This window comes from Ichthyophthirius multifiliis, assembly GCF_000220395.1.
Source record: "Ichthyophthirius multifiliis unplaced genomic scaffold scaff_1120509251144, whole genome shotgun sequence".
In the NCBI taxonomy this organism is placed as follows: Eukaryota; Ciliophora; class Oligohymenophorea; order Hymenostomatida; genus Ichthyophthirius; species Ichthyophthirius multifiliis.
In genome coordinates this window covers 73915-91070 of record NW_004086162.1, presented here as the reverse complement: position 1 = coordinate 91070, position 17156 = coordinate 73915, and the positions used below count along the sequence as shown (strand labels likewise).

General features: G+C 18.3%; 4 protein-coding genes across 4 annotated transcripts, besides 20 other annotated features; 2 read left to right on the top strand and 2 right to left on the bottom strand. All coding sequences in view use genetic code 6, as the record gives it.

The window, feature by feature from the left end:
* Window positions 1-126: 126 nt before the first annotated feature.
* Window positions 127-162: a microsatellite.
* Window positions 163-773: 611 nt separating this feature from the next.
* IMG5_148680 (hypothetical protein) lies at window positions 774-3825 on the top strand (the record flags this gene model as incomplete). The annotated part of the gene is made up of 2 exons (XM_004030975.1): window positions 774-3698; window positions 3754-3825. The coding sequence occupies 2 exons, from the start codon at window positions 774-776 to the stop codon at window positions 3823-3825; spliced, it is 2997 nt and encodes a 998-aa protein (XP_004031023.1).
* Window positions 3826-3955: 130 nt separating this feature from the next.
* Window positions 3956-3997: a microsatellite.
* A 36-nt stretch (window positions 3998-4033) lies between these two features.
* Window positions 4034-4118: a microsatellite.
* A 48-nt stretch (window positions 4119-4166) lies between these two features.
* IMG5_148670 (hypothetical protein) lies at window positions 4167-7437 on the bottom strand (the record flags this gene model as incomplete). Its single annotated transcript, XM_004030974.1, has 8 exons — window positions 4167-4226; window positions 4285-4374; window positions 5188-5409; window positions 5467-6354; window positions 6423-6565; window positions 6611-6909; window positions 6963-7108; window positions 7174-7437. 8 exons carry the CDS (start codon window positions 7435-7437, stop codon window positions 4167-4169), a joined length of 2112 nt encoding a protein of 703 aa, XP_004031022.1.
* Window positions 4923-4969: a microsatellite.
* Window positions 4992-5062: a microsatellite.
* Window positions 4998-5062: a microsatellite.
* Window positions 5022-5068: a microsatellite.
* Window positions 5290-5321: a microsatellite.
* A 20-nt stretch (window positions 7438-7457) lies between the features above and the next one.
* Window positions 7458-7510: a microsatellite.
* A 3501-nt stretch (window positions 7511-11011) lies between these two features.
* Window positions 11012-11045: a microsatellite.
* Window positions 11046-11148: 103 nt separating this feature from the next.
* Window positions 11149-11225: a microsatellite.
* A 357-nt stretch (window positions 11226-11582) lies between these two features.
* Window positions 11583-11628: a microsatellite.
* A 55-nt stretch (window positions 11629-11683) lies between these two features.
* Window positions 11684-12919, bottom strand: IMG5_148660 (hypothetical protein; the record flags this gene model as incomplete). Its single annotated transcript, XM_004030973.1, has 6 exons — window positions 11684-11776; window positions 11828-11899; window positions 11954-12112; window positions 12162-12372; window positions 12426-12464; window positions 12806-12919. The coding sequence occupies 6 exons, from the start codon at window positions 12917-12919 to the stop codon at window positions 11694-11696; spliced, it is 678 nt and encodes a 225-aa protein (XP_004031021.1). The 3' UTR covers window positions 11684-11693.
* A 229-nt stretch (window positions 12920-13148) lies between these two features.
* Window positions 13149-13217: a microsatellite.
* Window positions 13179-13219: a microsatellite.
* Window positions 13220-13916: 697 nt separating this feature from the next.
* Window positions 13917-13952: a microsatellite.
* An 89-nt stretch (window positions 13953-14041) lies between these two features.
* IMG5_148650 (hypothetical protein) lies at window positions 14042-15200 on the top strand (the record flags this gene model as incomplete). Its single annotated transcript, XM_004030972.1, has 3 exons — window positions 14042-14120; window positions 14171-14718; window positions 14769-15200. The coding sequence occupies 3 exons, from the start codon at window positions 14042-14044 to the stop codon at window positions 15198-15200; spliced, it is 1059 nt and encodes a 352-aa protein (XP_004031020.1).
* A 178-nt stretch (window positions 15201-15378) lies between these two features.
* Window positions 15379-15430: a microsatellite.
* Window positions 15382-15439: a microsatellite.
* Window positions 15440-15585: 146 nt separating this feature from the next.
* Window positions 15586-15644: a microsatellite.
* Window positions 15645-16320: 676 nt separating this feature from the next.
* Window positions 16321-16360: a microsatellite.
* Window positions 16361-17154: 794 nt separating this feature from the next.
* Window positions 17155-17156: part of a microsatellite that runs on past the window's edge.

Below are 17156 nucleotides of genomic sequence, written 5' to 3'. Positions count from 1 at the left end.
AATAAAAAAAAAAAAACATAAAATTCATTAAAATTAATATATATAACTTTTAAAATAATTAACTCAATTGAATTGTATAAAAAAAGATGCATAATACATTAATACCAATTTATTAATATAATTAATTATATAATATATATATATATATATATATATATATATTACTATTTTTTTTTTTTAATAATTAATTTTAAATTTATAATACTTTTTTTTTTTATAAATATTTATTTAAAAAAATCATAAATATAAATAAATTCTTAAAATAAATTATTTATTTTTTTTTTTTTAATTTTTATATTTATACTTATATTAATACAATATTATTTTATATTTTATTTTTTACAATTACTTTTAAATTTTTTATTATATTGTTAATAATCTTTTAATTTATAATAAATACTTTATATATTTTCAATTTTTTTATTTCTATTTATTAAAATATATTATTATTTTTTTAAAGGTAACATATTTTTACATAATATATTTTAAAAACAATTTCTCAAAACGATTTTAAAACGTAATTTTTTATTCGTTTTTAAATTACAAATTAGAAAACTAAAAAAAACAAATGAAATTTAATAATCTTTAATAAAATAAACAAAGATAAATAATTTAAAATAAAACTCTTAACAAAAAAATACAAATAAATAAATAAATAATTACATTTCAAAAACATATATTGTAATTATAAAAAATAAAATACATATAAATATTTATATAAATAATAAATTATAAAACAATTAAGGAAAAAAAAAAATATCCATTTAAAATAAATGTATTAAATAAAAAAAATTCTATTAGTATTAGTTCTAATAACATTAGCTCACGCTGATTTAAAATGTACTTGGGAATACTAAAAATCTACTTATTTAGCAACATGTGCAAATGGTTTAGATGTTTGCTAATAATATAATTCATTAGATTTAGCAAAATCTGCCTGTATTCAAAGTGACGAATGTTATGGCATAACAAAAGTATTATACGAATAGGATGGATCAGAAAATGAATAAAAAGACAATAGAGAAAAAAATGAACCTTAATACGTATATGAGTTAAGAGGTTCCAGTAATTTCTAATTTAGTATAGATGCTTAACAAGAATCGTGGGTAAAGAAAACTTGTGAAGAAGAACACTCGGCTTGTTACACTTCCGAATAAAAATCAAGAATTCTTGATGGATGTATAGACGGCTGTCCTTAATTTGATGATCTAGATTAAGCTTTAGAAGCCTGCACTAAATATAATGATGTAAAAAAACCCTCAAGGGCTTGTGGAGGTGTAAGTTATGTTTAGTCAAATGTAAAATCTAAATAGGGATGGGTCTATTAATTGAGACTTTCAAATTAATTATCTCAAGCTTCAAATTCAAATATTAGTTCTTGGTAAAAAATTCCTTGTGTAGAATAAAATAGTAGATGTGATTACGGATTGAGAAGAAACGCATATTTATAAGGTTGTGCTTAAGAATGTGTAGATTTTGATCATTTAGTTGATGCATAAAGGGAATGTGATAAAGACAAATCTTGTACTGGTGTTACTTATTCTACTAAAGAACTTGGAGGTGCCAGAAGTTAAGGTTCCCGTTATTAATTAAGATCAGGAGCAACTGCGATTCCTACTACAACTGTATCCACTCCATAAACTTCTTGGTTAAAAGCTAATACTTGTAAAAACCCTGCTCCTTAAATTATGGAATGGAGTAGTGCATATTCAGGATTTTAATTGGGTGATTGTGCTGATGGATGTGTTGATTATAGCAAATTATAAGAAGCTATTAATGCCTGTTCTTAATTAGATGTATGTGATGGTATTACATATTCATAAATCAAGTTTGGTGGTAATTAGTCTAAAGGAGCTCACTAAGGTACTTGGGGTTATTAATTGAGAAAATCCACTACTTTAGTTGTTTCTGAAAACAAAGAAATCTCTTGGGTAAAAAATGTCATTAAATAATCTTCAAGTAATCAAGCAAGCGCCTGTTATAGTGGAAAATCTGAAAGCAAAGAACTAATTTCATGCATAAACGGTTGTTTGGATTATGATACTTTAGAAACAGCCTTAAAAGAATGTACTAGATTAGGATTAATTTGTGGAGGTGTCACCTATGCTGATAAATCAGCAGGTTCAAAAGCCAGAGGAGCCACAGATGGAATGTTTGGATTTTAATTAAGAAAAAGTAATTAACTTTTTGAAGTTGGAAATCCCTAAATTATTTCATGGTAAAAAATCCCTTGTGTAGATGTAAACACTAGATGTGATTTCTAAGTTCAAAGAAACTAATATTTAGAAGGATGTATTGAAGAATGCAGTGATTTCAAAACTCTTTTAGAAGCCTAATCTGCTTGTGACTAAAATCCATAATGTGGTGGTGTTACTTGGAGTAACCCCGAATTCGGCGGAAACAAATCATAAGGAAAAGTCAATGGATATGGATATTAATTGAGAGCTTCAACTGTTGCCAAAGCTTCTTCTCATGAATACTCTTGGGTAAAAAACAATCTTTGTCCTATTAAAGATGAAAATGAGGAAACTTCTGTAACTGAATGGTCAAGAGCCTTCTACGGAGTCGAATTAAAGGGATGTTGTTAAGACTGTGTCGATTTCGGAACTTTAGAAGAAGCCATTTTAGAATGCAAGAAATACAAAAGATGTGGTGGTATAACTTACGCACATATTACTTTCGGAGGACAAAGATCTACAGGACCGATTGAAGGTGGTTGGGGTTATCAATTGAGAGAATCCACTAACTTCACACCTTCGAACAACGGAGAATTTTCTTGGGTAAAATACGTTAAGTAAATCTACAATATGTCTTCTGAACCCGTATGTTATTCTTAAGAAATCTCCAACACTTATATTAAAGGTTGTGCCTTAAAATGCTAAGACTTCGAAAATTTAGAAGCTGCCCAAAAAGCTTGTAACGGTGACATAAATTGCGGTGGTATTACAAAATCTTCAAAAATTTAAGGAGGCGCTTCTAGTACACTTAACGGTGGCTATTAACTCAGAGTAGCCGATCTCGAAACTTCCCCTAACGGAGAATCTTCATGGAGAAAAATAGTATGTCCACCTCCCAAAACCGTAACTGTAGTACCCTCTCATGTCTAGACACCTATTTATACATTTAGTAATGACGTTGATGATAGTGATATTAGCAAACACATTAAAAGTAAAGAATCATACAATCATTAACATACTACAAAAACACCTACCACCCCAAAACCCCCAACCCCTTAACCCCCAAAATTCACTACTATTCCAACAAAACCCATCACTCCTGCCCCCAAAACTCCTACCCCGATACCTCCTATCATTCCTACACCATCTAAACCCACTTCTTAAGTTCCTACTGTAATAACTCCAGTTATTCCTACTTTGACAACTCCTATCTCTGTAAAACCCAAACCAACTTCTAAGGTCCCTACTATATTTACTCCATAGGTTCCTTCGGTACCTAAAACTGTTTCATATCCAACTTCTTAAGTAAAAACAGTTATAACACCACCTTCGATCCCAACTATGCCTACAAAAGTACCAACAACAATTGTGCCACCTAAAAAACCTTGTCCTTAAGCATGTGTTATTTTCTACACTGAATGCAACTTCTAAGGTTAAGAATTGAAAATATGTGAAAGTAGTCCAAAAGAAAAAAGAATAGTCTACAAAAGTGCTCTTGTACCAAAAAATGTAAAAGCAAAGGTATTCTCAAAATCAAATTATATTGGTAACGAAAGATTATTAACCGAATCTTTAGTTTGTGATGAAAGCGGACATTTTCATTCTTGCTTAATTCTAATAACATAAACAATATGTCTGTATTAGTTGAATTTAAAGAAGAAAAAATAAATAATTTAAAAAGATAACATATACAAGATAAATGAAAAAATAAATAAATAATAAAAAATTATATATTATTTTATTTTATTAAGTTTAGAAATATATTTTATTCTTTTTAGTTAATTATAAATATTTTATATTTAATTATAAAAATATTTATAAAAATAATTAATAATTTTTTTTATTATTAAAAATGAATATATATAATTAATATTATATATATAATTATATATATATATATATATTATATATATATATATATATATATATATATTTATATATTTTGCTTAAAAATTTATTTATTTATAATTTTTTTCAATTATATATATATCAACTTTTTCCTTATTCTTCTTAATCTTTATAATAATCTGCAGAATCAAAAACTTTTTTCTTTAAAATGTTATAAATAATTTTTAATAAATCAAAATTATAATTTTAAAATTAATACATCTTTATCTTATTTAATAAGAGGTTTTTTCTTGCCCATTTTTTTCATTTTTTCTTCCATTTATGCAGCCTGTCTAGCTATTTCGTCATCCTTTTTTTTATAATTTTAATGTGGTATTATATATTATTAATTAAAACCATTTTTTATAACTATTATTTTTAATTTTATTTATTGCGAAAAAATTATTTAAAATATTTAATTATTTTTACTTTTATTTAATTATTATTATAATTTTTTTCTATCTTTTTCTTTAATAATATATATTAAATAAATATTAATTTAATTAATACAAAATATTGATAAATATAGAAAATTGTTAAACACATATATATATTTTAAATAAAAAGTTAATAATAATAATAATATTTATTTTAAATCTTATAATAATATTTTTGTACTTTTTAAATATTTATTAAAAAAAAAAAATATTTATAATTTATTCTATAAAATTTTTAGACATATTTTATGTCATTAAAAAAATTAAAATTTTAAATATATTTTTTAACGAATAAATCTATAATAAATTTTAAATAACCTAATTTTATAGGATATAAATAAAATAAAAATAAAAAAACAAAATATGAGAAGTCACTTAAAATCTTAGTTATTTAAAAAAATTAAATAATATTAATATATCTTTAAAATAATAGAAAATAAATTGATTAAAATTATAAAAAAATAAATTTCTATTAATTAAATTATTGTAAATATTAAAATATAAAATAATATTAAAATAAATATAAATATATATATTATATATAAATATATATATATATATGTATATTTAAAATAAAATAACATAATAAATATTCTTATCAAATTTTTTAAAATATTAGTTGATATTTGTTTTATTAATTAATTATAAAAATTTACTTAAATAAAAATTCAATTATTTTTTTTTACCTCTTTTTTATCCAATTCTTCTTAATCACTTTCCTCTTCTTTTTAATTTTCCTTAATATTTTATTCTTCTTTATCATTATTTCTATTTGGTTATTAATTTTATTCTTCTTCTTCTTCCTCTTCTTCTTCTTCTTATCTCGGAGCCATTACCTACATCATTTACTAGAACAATGTTGGTGTAGCACCTAAATCTTAATCTTCTTAGTGATATTAGAATTTTTCCTATCAAATAAAAAAATTTAATAATATTCTTTATAATACATATATAATAAAAATTACCCTATTAACATCTTTAACAGAAAAAACTTTAAATTTAACTTCTTTTTCAATATCAAATCCAATATAGCAATCAGGTTTTGCATATAAAACATATTAATGAATACCCGGTTAATGAGGAGGTAATTTAAATGAAACTTCAACTTCTTTTTCTTGACTAGTAATAAATTCATAATACACGATATGTTTTTTAATGTTAGTAATAATAATATGCCATTTTTCTTATTTAAAGAAAGGATATCTAGGAGTATTACTATATTTAATTTATTTTCCTTTTTCAATATTTAATCTTTCTAATTTTATTTACACTTCATAAATATCTGCGTCTGTTAATTCCAATTAATCAGGGACATGTACTTTGTAAGAAATTTCTATATTTGGGAAATTATCGATTTCATCATTTACTTCTTTTAAGTCTTATTCACTTTCAACAACTTTCAATTTACGTTCTTCTCTTGTTTATTTCACTAAATTTCTTAATGGACCGAGTTTTTAGGATTTTTTTAATTCTACGTTTTCATAAAAATAACTTATTTGATTCATTTCTATATTGTTTCCCCATAATCCCTTTTGTTTATATATATATTTATTTAAAAATAAAATAAAAAAAATAACCTAATAAAAATGTTATTAGAAAAATATTGTATTCAATAAGCATTAACCTCCTAAGTATTTATATTATTATCCTCTTGGTTAGCCTAAACTGCAACATAGATCTATCATTGAATCTAAAATTGCAGGAGTTTTTTTTTAAATATAAGTTAATTGTTCCCTTGAAGTTTCAGGAATTTCTAAACCTAACATATGTGCGCAAAGAAGTACATAAGCCTTTTCTATTTATTACATGTTTTTTTTTTTTTAAGGGAATTATTCAACAACTTAGGAATATAACTTTTTAAATAATAATAATAAAAAATATTTATTAACTTAATTTTTTTTTTTTTTAAAAAAAAAAATACTTTAACCAATTATTTACTTTCTAAATTCGAAGCATACATTTTTCTAAACTCCATACAAAAACCAATAATATCAGGAATTTAATTAGAAGGCATGTTTTCATTCATAATATATAATAGAATTTCATAATTATCTCTTGACATACCTAAATAACATATTTTAAATTAAAATAATAAATAATTATATATACCTTTATCATTTAATTTCTCACTATCTTAAAACCAATAAATAACATAAGTTGGTATAATAACAATAAAAACTAAAAAAAATATAGCCAAAATAGTAACATGGTTTTCTTTTTTTAATAAAAACGAAGGCATTGCAATTGCTACATGTAAACTTCCTGGACCATCAGGACTTCCAAATTTTTCACATGCTTACTTCTTTTTTTCATCTGTTAAACATTCATGTGCTTTTGTTATTAATAAAAATTTATGTTTTGCATCTGGTTCATCATTTTTATCAGGATGATACTTTATCATTAAACGTCTAATTTTTTTAAAAAATTATTTATTTATTTTTTAATTTATTTTAAAAAATACCTATAAGCTTTCTTTATTTCTTTATCAGTAGCTGATCTGCTTATTTCTAAAATATCATAAGGATCAAACCGTTTTAAACTTTATTGTTCAGGAATACTTTAGTAAGTTTTAAATATTAATATAGTAATAGCAATTATTATTAGTATCTTATTTTTTATTATTTTTTTAAAAAAAAAATTTAAGATTTAGGTATTAATTTATTGTTTCTTACTTTAAAAAATAAACTTGAATTGTATTTATTTTTATTTATTTATTGGCGAAGTATCTTTAATTTTTAATCAAAAAATTTATTTTTAATTGCATTCTTTAATATATCTTTTAAAGGATTATATAATAGTTAGCTTAATGTTTTCCATACAAAGACTAATTATACAGTCCCTAAAAAAGTCAAAAAAAAATAACAAAAAGCTGTATCATCATATTAAAGATTTTAATCTCCTTCCCCTCTTGTAAATGAATCTTTAAAGCTAGACATAGTTATAAAAAATATATATCTTTTATTTTATATATTTAATTTTTTTTTTATTTTTTATTTATTATTTTTTTTAAAAAATAAGATTTATATTTATTTGATTCAAAAAACACGTGTTTGTAATAACTATTAGATATTATTTTACTTTTCAATATTAAATTAAATTTTTTATATTACTTTTTAATATTTTTATTTATATTTTAAAATATATATTTTAGATAATGTATTAAATTATTTATGTATTTATTACTAAAATATATAAATTTTATATAAATAATCATTTTATGTATATTTTTTATATTAAAAAAGTCATTATAATTTTTATTTTATTTTTATATATATATATTAAAATATAAATGTTTTATTTATGAAATATTTTTTTCAAAAATTAACATTTCTATTCTATAAAAATACTATAACTTCTATCATAACTTAACTGCAGAGAACTAAAGCTTTTATCCTACAATCAATTTATCCATTAAAACATTTGATTAGTTTGAATAATTAGTAGATGCAGCAGTATTAATTAATTTCTTAATTTTTTTATTAAAATTATTTTTAATATAAATAATTCTTTTTGTTAATTTATTCGGTATATCTTTATAATTTTTAATATCATAAATTTACAAAATACCATTTTTATCTTTAAAATATATATTTTTGCTTTTTTATTCTATAAATATTTAGGATTTATCATAAAATATTACTTATAAATTTTGATTATTAAACTTAAAAACTGAAGCTTAATTACTATTTTAAAACTTTTTTATAAATATCTATTTTATTTCTTAACAATCCTATATTTTATTAAGTTCGGAATTCTTTAAATAAACATATAAATTTAAAGTTTTAAATATATAAAAATACTATAATCAAATTTTTATTATAGAAAAATTATTTTATTTAATAAGTTAATGAGTATTAAGCAGCAAGCTTTTCAGGAATTTAGTTTTTATTAAAGCTAATATAATCATTTATCGAATTTATATTTTAAGAAAATAAAAAGTTTCTAATAAAAAAATAGTTTTTTTTTTAACAAATAAAATAATAAAATAACATATATATATCTTTTTATTACTCATTTTACAATAAAATTCCATGAGAATTATCTTTAAATATAATTCCAGTATTACCATTGTTTAAATAATATGATAAATAAAAGTTGTTATTACAATCAATATAATCAATCACCAAAATATTTTAATTTAATATTTTTTAATTATCCTAATATTCAGACATTAAAATATTACTTTCGTTTTAAACATTTTCAATTTGATTTTTTAATATTTTCTTTAAATAAATTTAAGTAGGAGGCAAAGCCAAAGTACTGTTTGGCAAAGTAATAGGTATTTCATAAATTTCACTTTATAAAAAAGAATGATTTAACATATCTTATAAGCTTAATCTTTCCTCAGGATTTTAATTTAGTGCTTTTTTTATAAAATCTGTAGCTTCTCTTGAAATTTCTATATTTTACTTTAATAATTATTTAAATATATATATATTATTAATAATTTTTTACAGGAAATTTGTATCTATTTGCTTTAATATTTGCTAAAGTATTTTCAACCTCTTTTTCTTCAAAAGGAGGTTTTCCAATTAAAAAAGTATAAGTAATTACACCCAAAGCCCATATATCCACCATATAGTCATGTCCTAATTTTTTTAAAACTTCAGGGGCAATATAATTAGGAGTACCACAAACAGTCCTTGAATAATTTTTGTTAAAATAAAAATAAATAATATAAAAAATTACATTCTTTTTTATTAAGGAAATTCTATAAAAGCAGATAATCCGAAATCTGCTAATTTAACAACCATATTATGGTTAAGAAAAATATTTGCTATTTTTAAACTTTATTTATAATTTATTTTTTATTTTGAACAAAATAAATAAATATATTACTCTCTATGAATTACTCCTTTAGAATGACTATATTAAAGTGACTTTATCATTTAAATTAAATGGCTTTTAATTTCAATTTCTGTTAGTCTTTTTCTTCTATCTAATAATTCTTTAAAACTCTAAAAAAGTAAATATTTTATTAATAATAAAAAAAATTTAAAAATTACTTAATTACTACAATATTCCAAAATAATATAAACAAAATATTAATCTTCAAAAGATTTATAGTATTTTACAATGTTTTCATGATCAAGTATTTTTTAAAAATTTATTTCTTATTTTAACTTTTTGTTATTAAAAAAAAATATTTTTTATATTGTTTAAACTAATAAATAATAATTTAAAAAAAAATATAACAAAAAATACTTTTTCTTTAAATGAATCTTTTATAAGAGATTTCTTCTCTACTACTTTTATAGCATATTTTTAATTAGTTTATATTTCTTTTGCTAAATACACTTTCGCAAAACCACCTTTACCTAATTTCGTTTATATTTCATATGAAGCTTTTGTTATCCATTAATTCATTTTATTTTTTTCTTTTCTTATATTATTTATCCTATTAACAATTACTGCTTTTCATTATTTTAATCTTACATTCAATCCTTTTTAAATGATTAATGTTTTAATAATTTTAAAATAAAAATATATAATTTTATGTTTGTTAAATTTATAAACAATTTAAATTAAATAAATAAAAAAAATAATAAAAGTATTTTTAATAAAATTTGATAAATATTTTTTTTTTTTTTGCTTTATATTAAAATTATTTAAAGAATAAATATAGTTTTACAAAAATAATAAAATACATTATTATAATATATACAATAAAATTTCAAAAATAAAAAAATTAATTTTTTATAATACTCAAATATATATAGTAGATTAAAAAACATTATCTAAAAAAAAAAAAAAACATTTATTAAATAATAATAAAATATTATACATTATATTAAAATAAATAAAAGTAAAAGTTTATTAAGTATTTAGAATAAAAAAATATATAGTATAATTATATTGTGAAAATCATTAAAATATCTTATAAAATATTAAATAAAATTAAAAAATAAAATTTAAAAAGTTCATAAAATACATTATGTTTAAATTTTAATGTATAAAAATCCCAATATAAGAAAAAGATATTTATTTAATCTAAAAAAATTAAAAAATTAAATGCAATATTTATTTAATTATATTTCAAACATTAGAAAATTTTAAATAATATATTCAATAACGATCTAAGGACTCATTTTAATATAAGCAATTTAGAAACAAAACAAAACATACAGCAATATAAACTAGTTATATTAAAAATCATATGGATGTTGTGATTTAAATATATAAAAAAAAATTACACTTTAATTACTTAAGAAAAAATAAACTAAACACAATTAAAAGATTATAAATAAAAAGTTAATTATAAATTACATATAAAAAAAAAAATATATTGAAGAGATGAAAAATAAATATAGGAGCTTACAAAGTGGTTTTAATAGCGAAGGAAGCTAGTTTTGAAAAAAATTATTTTTTATGTTACATTACTTTGTAAAGCAGGAATATAATTTTAGTTGATTAAAAAAAGAACAAACTAATATTAAAAAAAAAAAAAAAAAAGTAAAATTTATTTATAAAAAAGATATATATAAAATTAAATATAAATAAATAAAAAAAAAAAATTATATAAATAAAAATCATATATAATAAATTTATAACTATATAAACAAAAAGAAAAGAATTTATATTAATTATTAGTATTCATTAATAAATAAATTTTCAAATGTTAAATATTAATATAATAAAATAAATTAATATATATATATATATATATATATATATATATATATATATATATTATATTATTTATATTCATATTTATATATAATATTAATTATAATTTTTTTTTTATTTTTTCATTATACAATTAAACTTATTATATTTAAAAAATTTTATATTTTTTAAATATTAATATTATAATTTTTATAAAAATTTTATAAATTTATTAAAATCAAAATACAAAACAAAAATATCAATACTCGTATTATATGATTAATTTTAACGTTTTTACACATAAATGTTTATAAATATGTATAATAAAATATACTGATATTTAGAAAAAAATAAAATTTATGAAAAAAATATAAACAAAATAAATTGAATAAAAAACAAATTTTTGAACAAAAAGGATATAGATAAATATATACTTTTTATATTCATATAATATTAAAATGAAAGAATAAATAAATTTAATGATTTTAATTTATTTTTATATATTTTTTTTTATTTTAATGCGATTTTCTTACTGTTCAGAAATTTTTTATTTTTAAATTAATTTTTTTTATTTTTTATCCTTCTCTCAAAACGGATTAAAATTATTCTAAAAAGAAGAAGAATGTAATGTATTTTATTCTTTTTTTATTTCTACTTTTAATCTTTTATCTAAACATAAAAAATATAATAAATTACAAAAAACAAATAATTAAAAAATACTTTTTAGTTAAAATCCATTCAAATTATTAATTGCATCTTCAGCTTCTTTTGCAGAATTATAACTAATAAAACCTAGAAAAAAGAAAAAAAAATATTTAATTTTTTATTTTCTAAATAAATAATTACCAAATCCTTTGCTAGTACCATCTGGTCTAGTATTTACTCTTGCAGAAATAACTTCTCCAAATTAACCGAAAAGTCTTTCAAGATCCGAATCTCTAAAATCAGTAGGAAGATGAAAAATGAATAAATTAGAACCTGGAGGACCATGCTTTTTCCCATCATCTTTTTTTTTTAATTTTTATATTTTAAAAATATTAATAAAATTATTTACAAACATCTTTTCTATCATTAATAACAAAAACTTCATTTTTCTACATTAAAAGTTATTATATAGGGTTAGCTTCTATGAATTCAGTTGATCCATCAATATCATTTATTAAAGATCCAGCTTATGGTTTATCGAAACTGCTAGAATTTGTATAAGGATGATAATAATATCCTATATTATCCTCAGTATAATATTTAAAATATATTTTTTGCCACTAAAAAAAAAATTTAAAATAATTTAATTTATTATTATTTATTTTAATTTTACATTAACTTAAGGAACATCATTCTTTTTTTATGGTATAATCTTTTTTTTTTTTATAAAAACATAAAATTAATATTATTATTTTTTATTTTTTTTTCAATAAAAAAAAACTGATTTTGTATGTTCTGGTTCAATATATTTTTTTGCAAATCTAACTTCAATTGGATTTTCAGAATTTCCTATATAAACTTAAGAATTCAAATTCCTTATTGCTAAATGCGCTTTTTCTTTTAATTTATATTTTAAAAAAGCTTATCTAGTATTATTCTAGCTATCTTTCATTAAATGAAGTTCTTCTATTTCTCCGAAAGTTTCAAATATATCTCTTATATTTTACTTTTTTAATTATTATTTTATTAACAAAAAATAAACAAATATATTACTTCTGTACAAGTTTTTGGTAATGAACCTATAAATAATTTATGATCAGAATCTTAGTTAACACCTAATCTTTCTTCCTCATTATCAGCCCATTTTATTTCTATATTATTTTTCATCTTTTAGATATAAGTAAAGGAATAAATATATGTTTATATATATATATATATATATAAACTCCTGATAAAGGTTTGTTTTTTAAATCTTATATTGCCCTTTCAGCGTCAGTCATTGATGCAAATTTTACAAAAGCACAGCCTTTATGTTACCCTTTTGCATCCCTTATTACTTATACTTCATATATTTTCCCATATTTTGTAAAGAAGTCTTTTATTTATTCTTTTTCCCTATTTTTTATTAATAATTTATATTTTTTGAAATTTTATTTTTGATAAATTAATTTGATTTTTTAAAATTAAAATTATGTGTTTTTTATTTTATTTTATTTATTTTTTTGAAATTATTTATGTCTATAACTATACATAATTATATGTATGTTATTTATTAGTATTTTTAACTCTTTTAAGATATAAACTATATTTAAACTCCCATTTTATATTTAAATATATATAAAAAAATTAATTAAAGAATACCATATTTTAGGCAATTATCCAATAAAAAGCTTTAAATCAATAGAATTATCTTATCTTTTGAAGATAATTTATGTCTGAATTAAAAAATAAAAACAAATTAATATATTAATATATTATAATCAAAAATAAAAATACATTATTTATATTTAATTATATTTAATTTTCGGCTTATTATGGAATATTTAATTATTAAGAATTTTAATCACTATTTTATTAATTATTTATTTCAGAATTATAATGATCTTGGCTATAATTATTATCTTCTTTTTTTTTATTTATTAAATTTACAAAATAAATTTTATTAATATTGTTTAATAGTTAATAAATTTTGCTTTGTTTAATTATGTTTTATTTACATTATATATTGTATTAGTCTTCATATTGTTCATAATCATTATTTTAACTGTTTTAACTCATATAAATTATGTAAGGTTTAAAAAATTTAAAAATATAAATATAATAAAATATATTAATTAATATTTAATAAATAAAAAAAAATATATATATTTATATTATTATATAAATATCTTTTTTTATTTTTATATTTTTTTTATCTTTTTTTTTTTCTATTTAAAAATATACAATTACTAACAAAATAAATAAAAAAATAATATTTAATAATTTTTGTTTAATAAAAAAAATAAATATATGAAAAACAATTTAGAAAGTCCAAACAATTACTAATTTTTAAATCCACCAAAATAAGCCTACTTATATTTCCCATCAAGTAAAACGATAATAAAAATAATTATATATTATTTTAAAATTTAAAAAAAGTTTCTTAATAAATTAATGGAGAAGGTATAAAAGGAAATCGCTGGTATTTTGAAGGTAATTCCTAATACACAGATTTCGAAAATTAAGAGTATTAAAAGTTTGAAAATTAATTATAATAAAATACACAAGACTAAGAAGTATTTAATGATTATAAGTATTGGAATAAGGCTAATAAAATGCGTTTTATATAAGCCAGTGGATATAACTACCAAAATACAATAGCGAGTGCAAAAAGTCATAATACATGGAGATAGGCGACTTTATCACAATTATATTCCGATGAATTAATAAAAAATTAAGATGAAATATATAAATTTTTGACTTCAGGAATTATATATCTTCATGGAAGAGATAGTAGATTTAGGCCTATTATGGTATTAAATGCTTATAAATTAGATTTTAAATAATTTGAAGAAGATAAAATGATATTGTATATTTCTTACTTTCTTGAAGTTGTTATAAATAATATGCTTTTACCAGGATAAGTTGAAAACTGGGTTATTATTTTAGATTTTAATAATACTGGACTATTTTCTTTACCTATATTTGTAAAACAAAACAAAAAATCTAATATTTTTTTTTATTTTATAAAATATAGAAATTTGAAAAGATTATAAAATTCCTATAATCTAATTATAGAGCTAGAATGTATAAATTATATTGCGTTAATTGCTCTAATACAGTTTGGATTCCTTGGAAAGCTGTTTAGCATTTCCTTGAAGAAAATACTGTAAATAAAGTTAACATTATTAAATCAAACTGTCCTTCTGATTTATTTAAACATTGCAATAAAATCTAAGTAGAATAAAAATTTGGTGGAAACGCGCCTAATGTTACATAATATTAATGGTATTTTATTTTATTTTTATAAATTATTATTATATTATATTTTATAAGGCCTCCAAATATTATTTAAGGCGATTTAGAAAGTGAAGAAATTAATTAATTAATTACTATTGAATAATATAAATAAATGTATAATGAAGAAAAATTAAAAAATTGTATAATTCTGGATGAATATATATAATGATTTTTTTAGAATATTTATTTATAAATTAAAATATTAATAAATAATAATTAAAATAAAATATTTTTTTATTATAAAAAAAAAATTGACATAAAAAAAAAAAATTATATATGTAAATAAAAATTAAAAATATTGATTATATAAAAATAATATGAACATATAAAATTTAAAAATATATAAAATATATATATTTATATTTTTACATATTTATATTTTTATTTTTATAATTTATAATTTATATAATACATCTATTTATCAAAATTTTTCTATTCTTTTATAATATCTTTTTTGATATTTCTTATAATTTATTATTTCTCCTAAATTTAATATATATAAAATTAAATTATTATTTTTTTTTATTATAAATATATTACATTATTTTATAAGGTTATTTATAATATTCTTATTTGATTTTTTTTAATTATTATTTTTATTTTATTTTAATATATCCTTATCATTTTCATAAATAATTTTTTTATTATCTTATTCTAAAAAATTTAAGTCTTCTTCATCACTTATATATTATACATTCTACTTTTAATTTTTAATTTTTTTTCTATTTAACTTATATTTTATTATATTTATTATAAATTTTCTCCTATCATTTATGGTACATCAAGATCAAACGGAATAGTATATTATCCGAAAATATTTCTTTTTTAATGATTTTTAGTTTTATTTAAAATTTAATCTTTATTTCTTGTATTTTTTTCATTTGTTTTTAAAAAAGATTCATATTTTTAAATAATTTTTATTTCTTAGTTTTTATTTTTTTAATCGTTATCGTTATCTAAATTGTTTTTTTTTCAATACTATCATTAAAATTTAATTATTTTTATTTATTTTTATTATAATTTTAATCTTCATTTTTTATCTAAGAATAATACTCTGTATTTTCTTTTTATTATTCAGTATTTTGATTTTCTAATTCTTATTTTTATTATTAATTATTATTTAAATTTTCTTATTTTTATATTTGAATATTATCAAATAAAGAATTCAAGTTGAACTTTTCCTTATTTTATATTTTATTTATATTATCCAAATCTTAATTTTCTTTCTTTTTTTTTACTAATTTCTAGCAGAGGTTTTTCTAATTCTAGTTATATAAGGCTTTTATATATTTTATTAATTTTCCTTTTATTTATTTTCTTTTTTTTTATATTGATTTAGGCTTTCTTAATTTTAGTTTTCTGTATTTTCGTTACTTTATTATTTAAATTTGTTATAATTTTTTTAAGATTATATATTTTATTAAATATTTATATAATTATTATTACTTTTCTTTATTATTCTTCTTGAAATTATACATTTTAGGTTTAAATTCATCTCCTCCTAAAATATGTTCATTATTTTATTAATTATTATTTTCTAATTCTTTTTTAATGTTTTAAGTTTAATAATTTTTATTACTAACAATATATTATTCCAAATAATCATTTTTTATTGCCTTTTACATTTTATTAAAAACAAAAGGCTTACTAAATTCATCAATTTTATCATCTTTTTATTATTATATAATAATTTCTTATTATTAAAATTCCGAAATATCAATACTTTATTAAGATTATTTATTACTTAACTAATATTTTGGTGAATTTAACGGACTTAAATTCCTTGAAGAAGCTTTACTTTAAATTTTTCGATTATTATCATAAAAAATTTCTTGTATTTTTTTAAATTTATAATCTTCAATTTATTTCCATTATAAAATTTAGATAACTTTAAATTAAAAATCTTATTTAAATTAATTTTTTTTATTAATTTCTTCTTCTTTTTCTTTAATTTTTTTTTTTAAATCTTCTAATTCGTTATTAAAAATACTTTCTTTTGTTTTTTTCATTTTTTTTATAGTTTCTAATTGTTTTTTTATATTTAAAAGCTTTTACATCTTTTCATTTTTATTATTATATTATAGTTCTATATTATTCATTTTCATAAATTCTTCTTTTTCTTTTA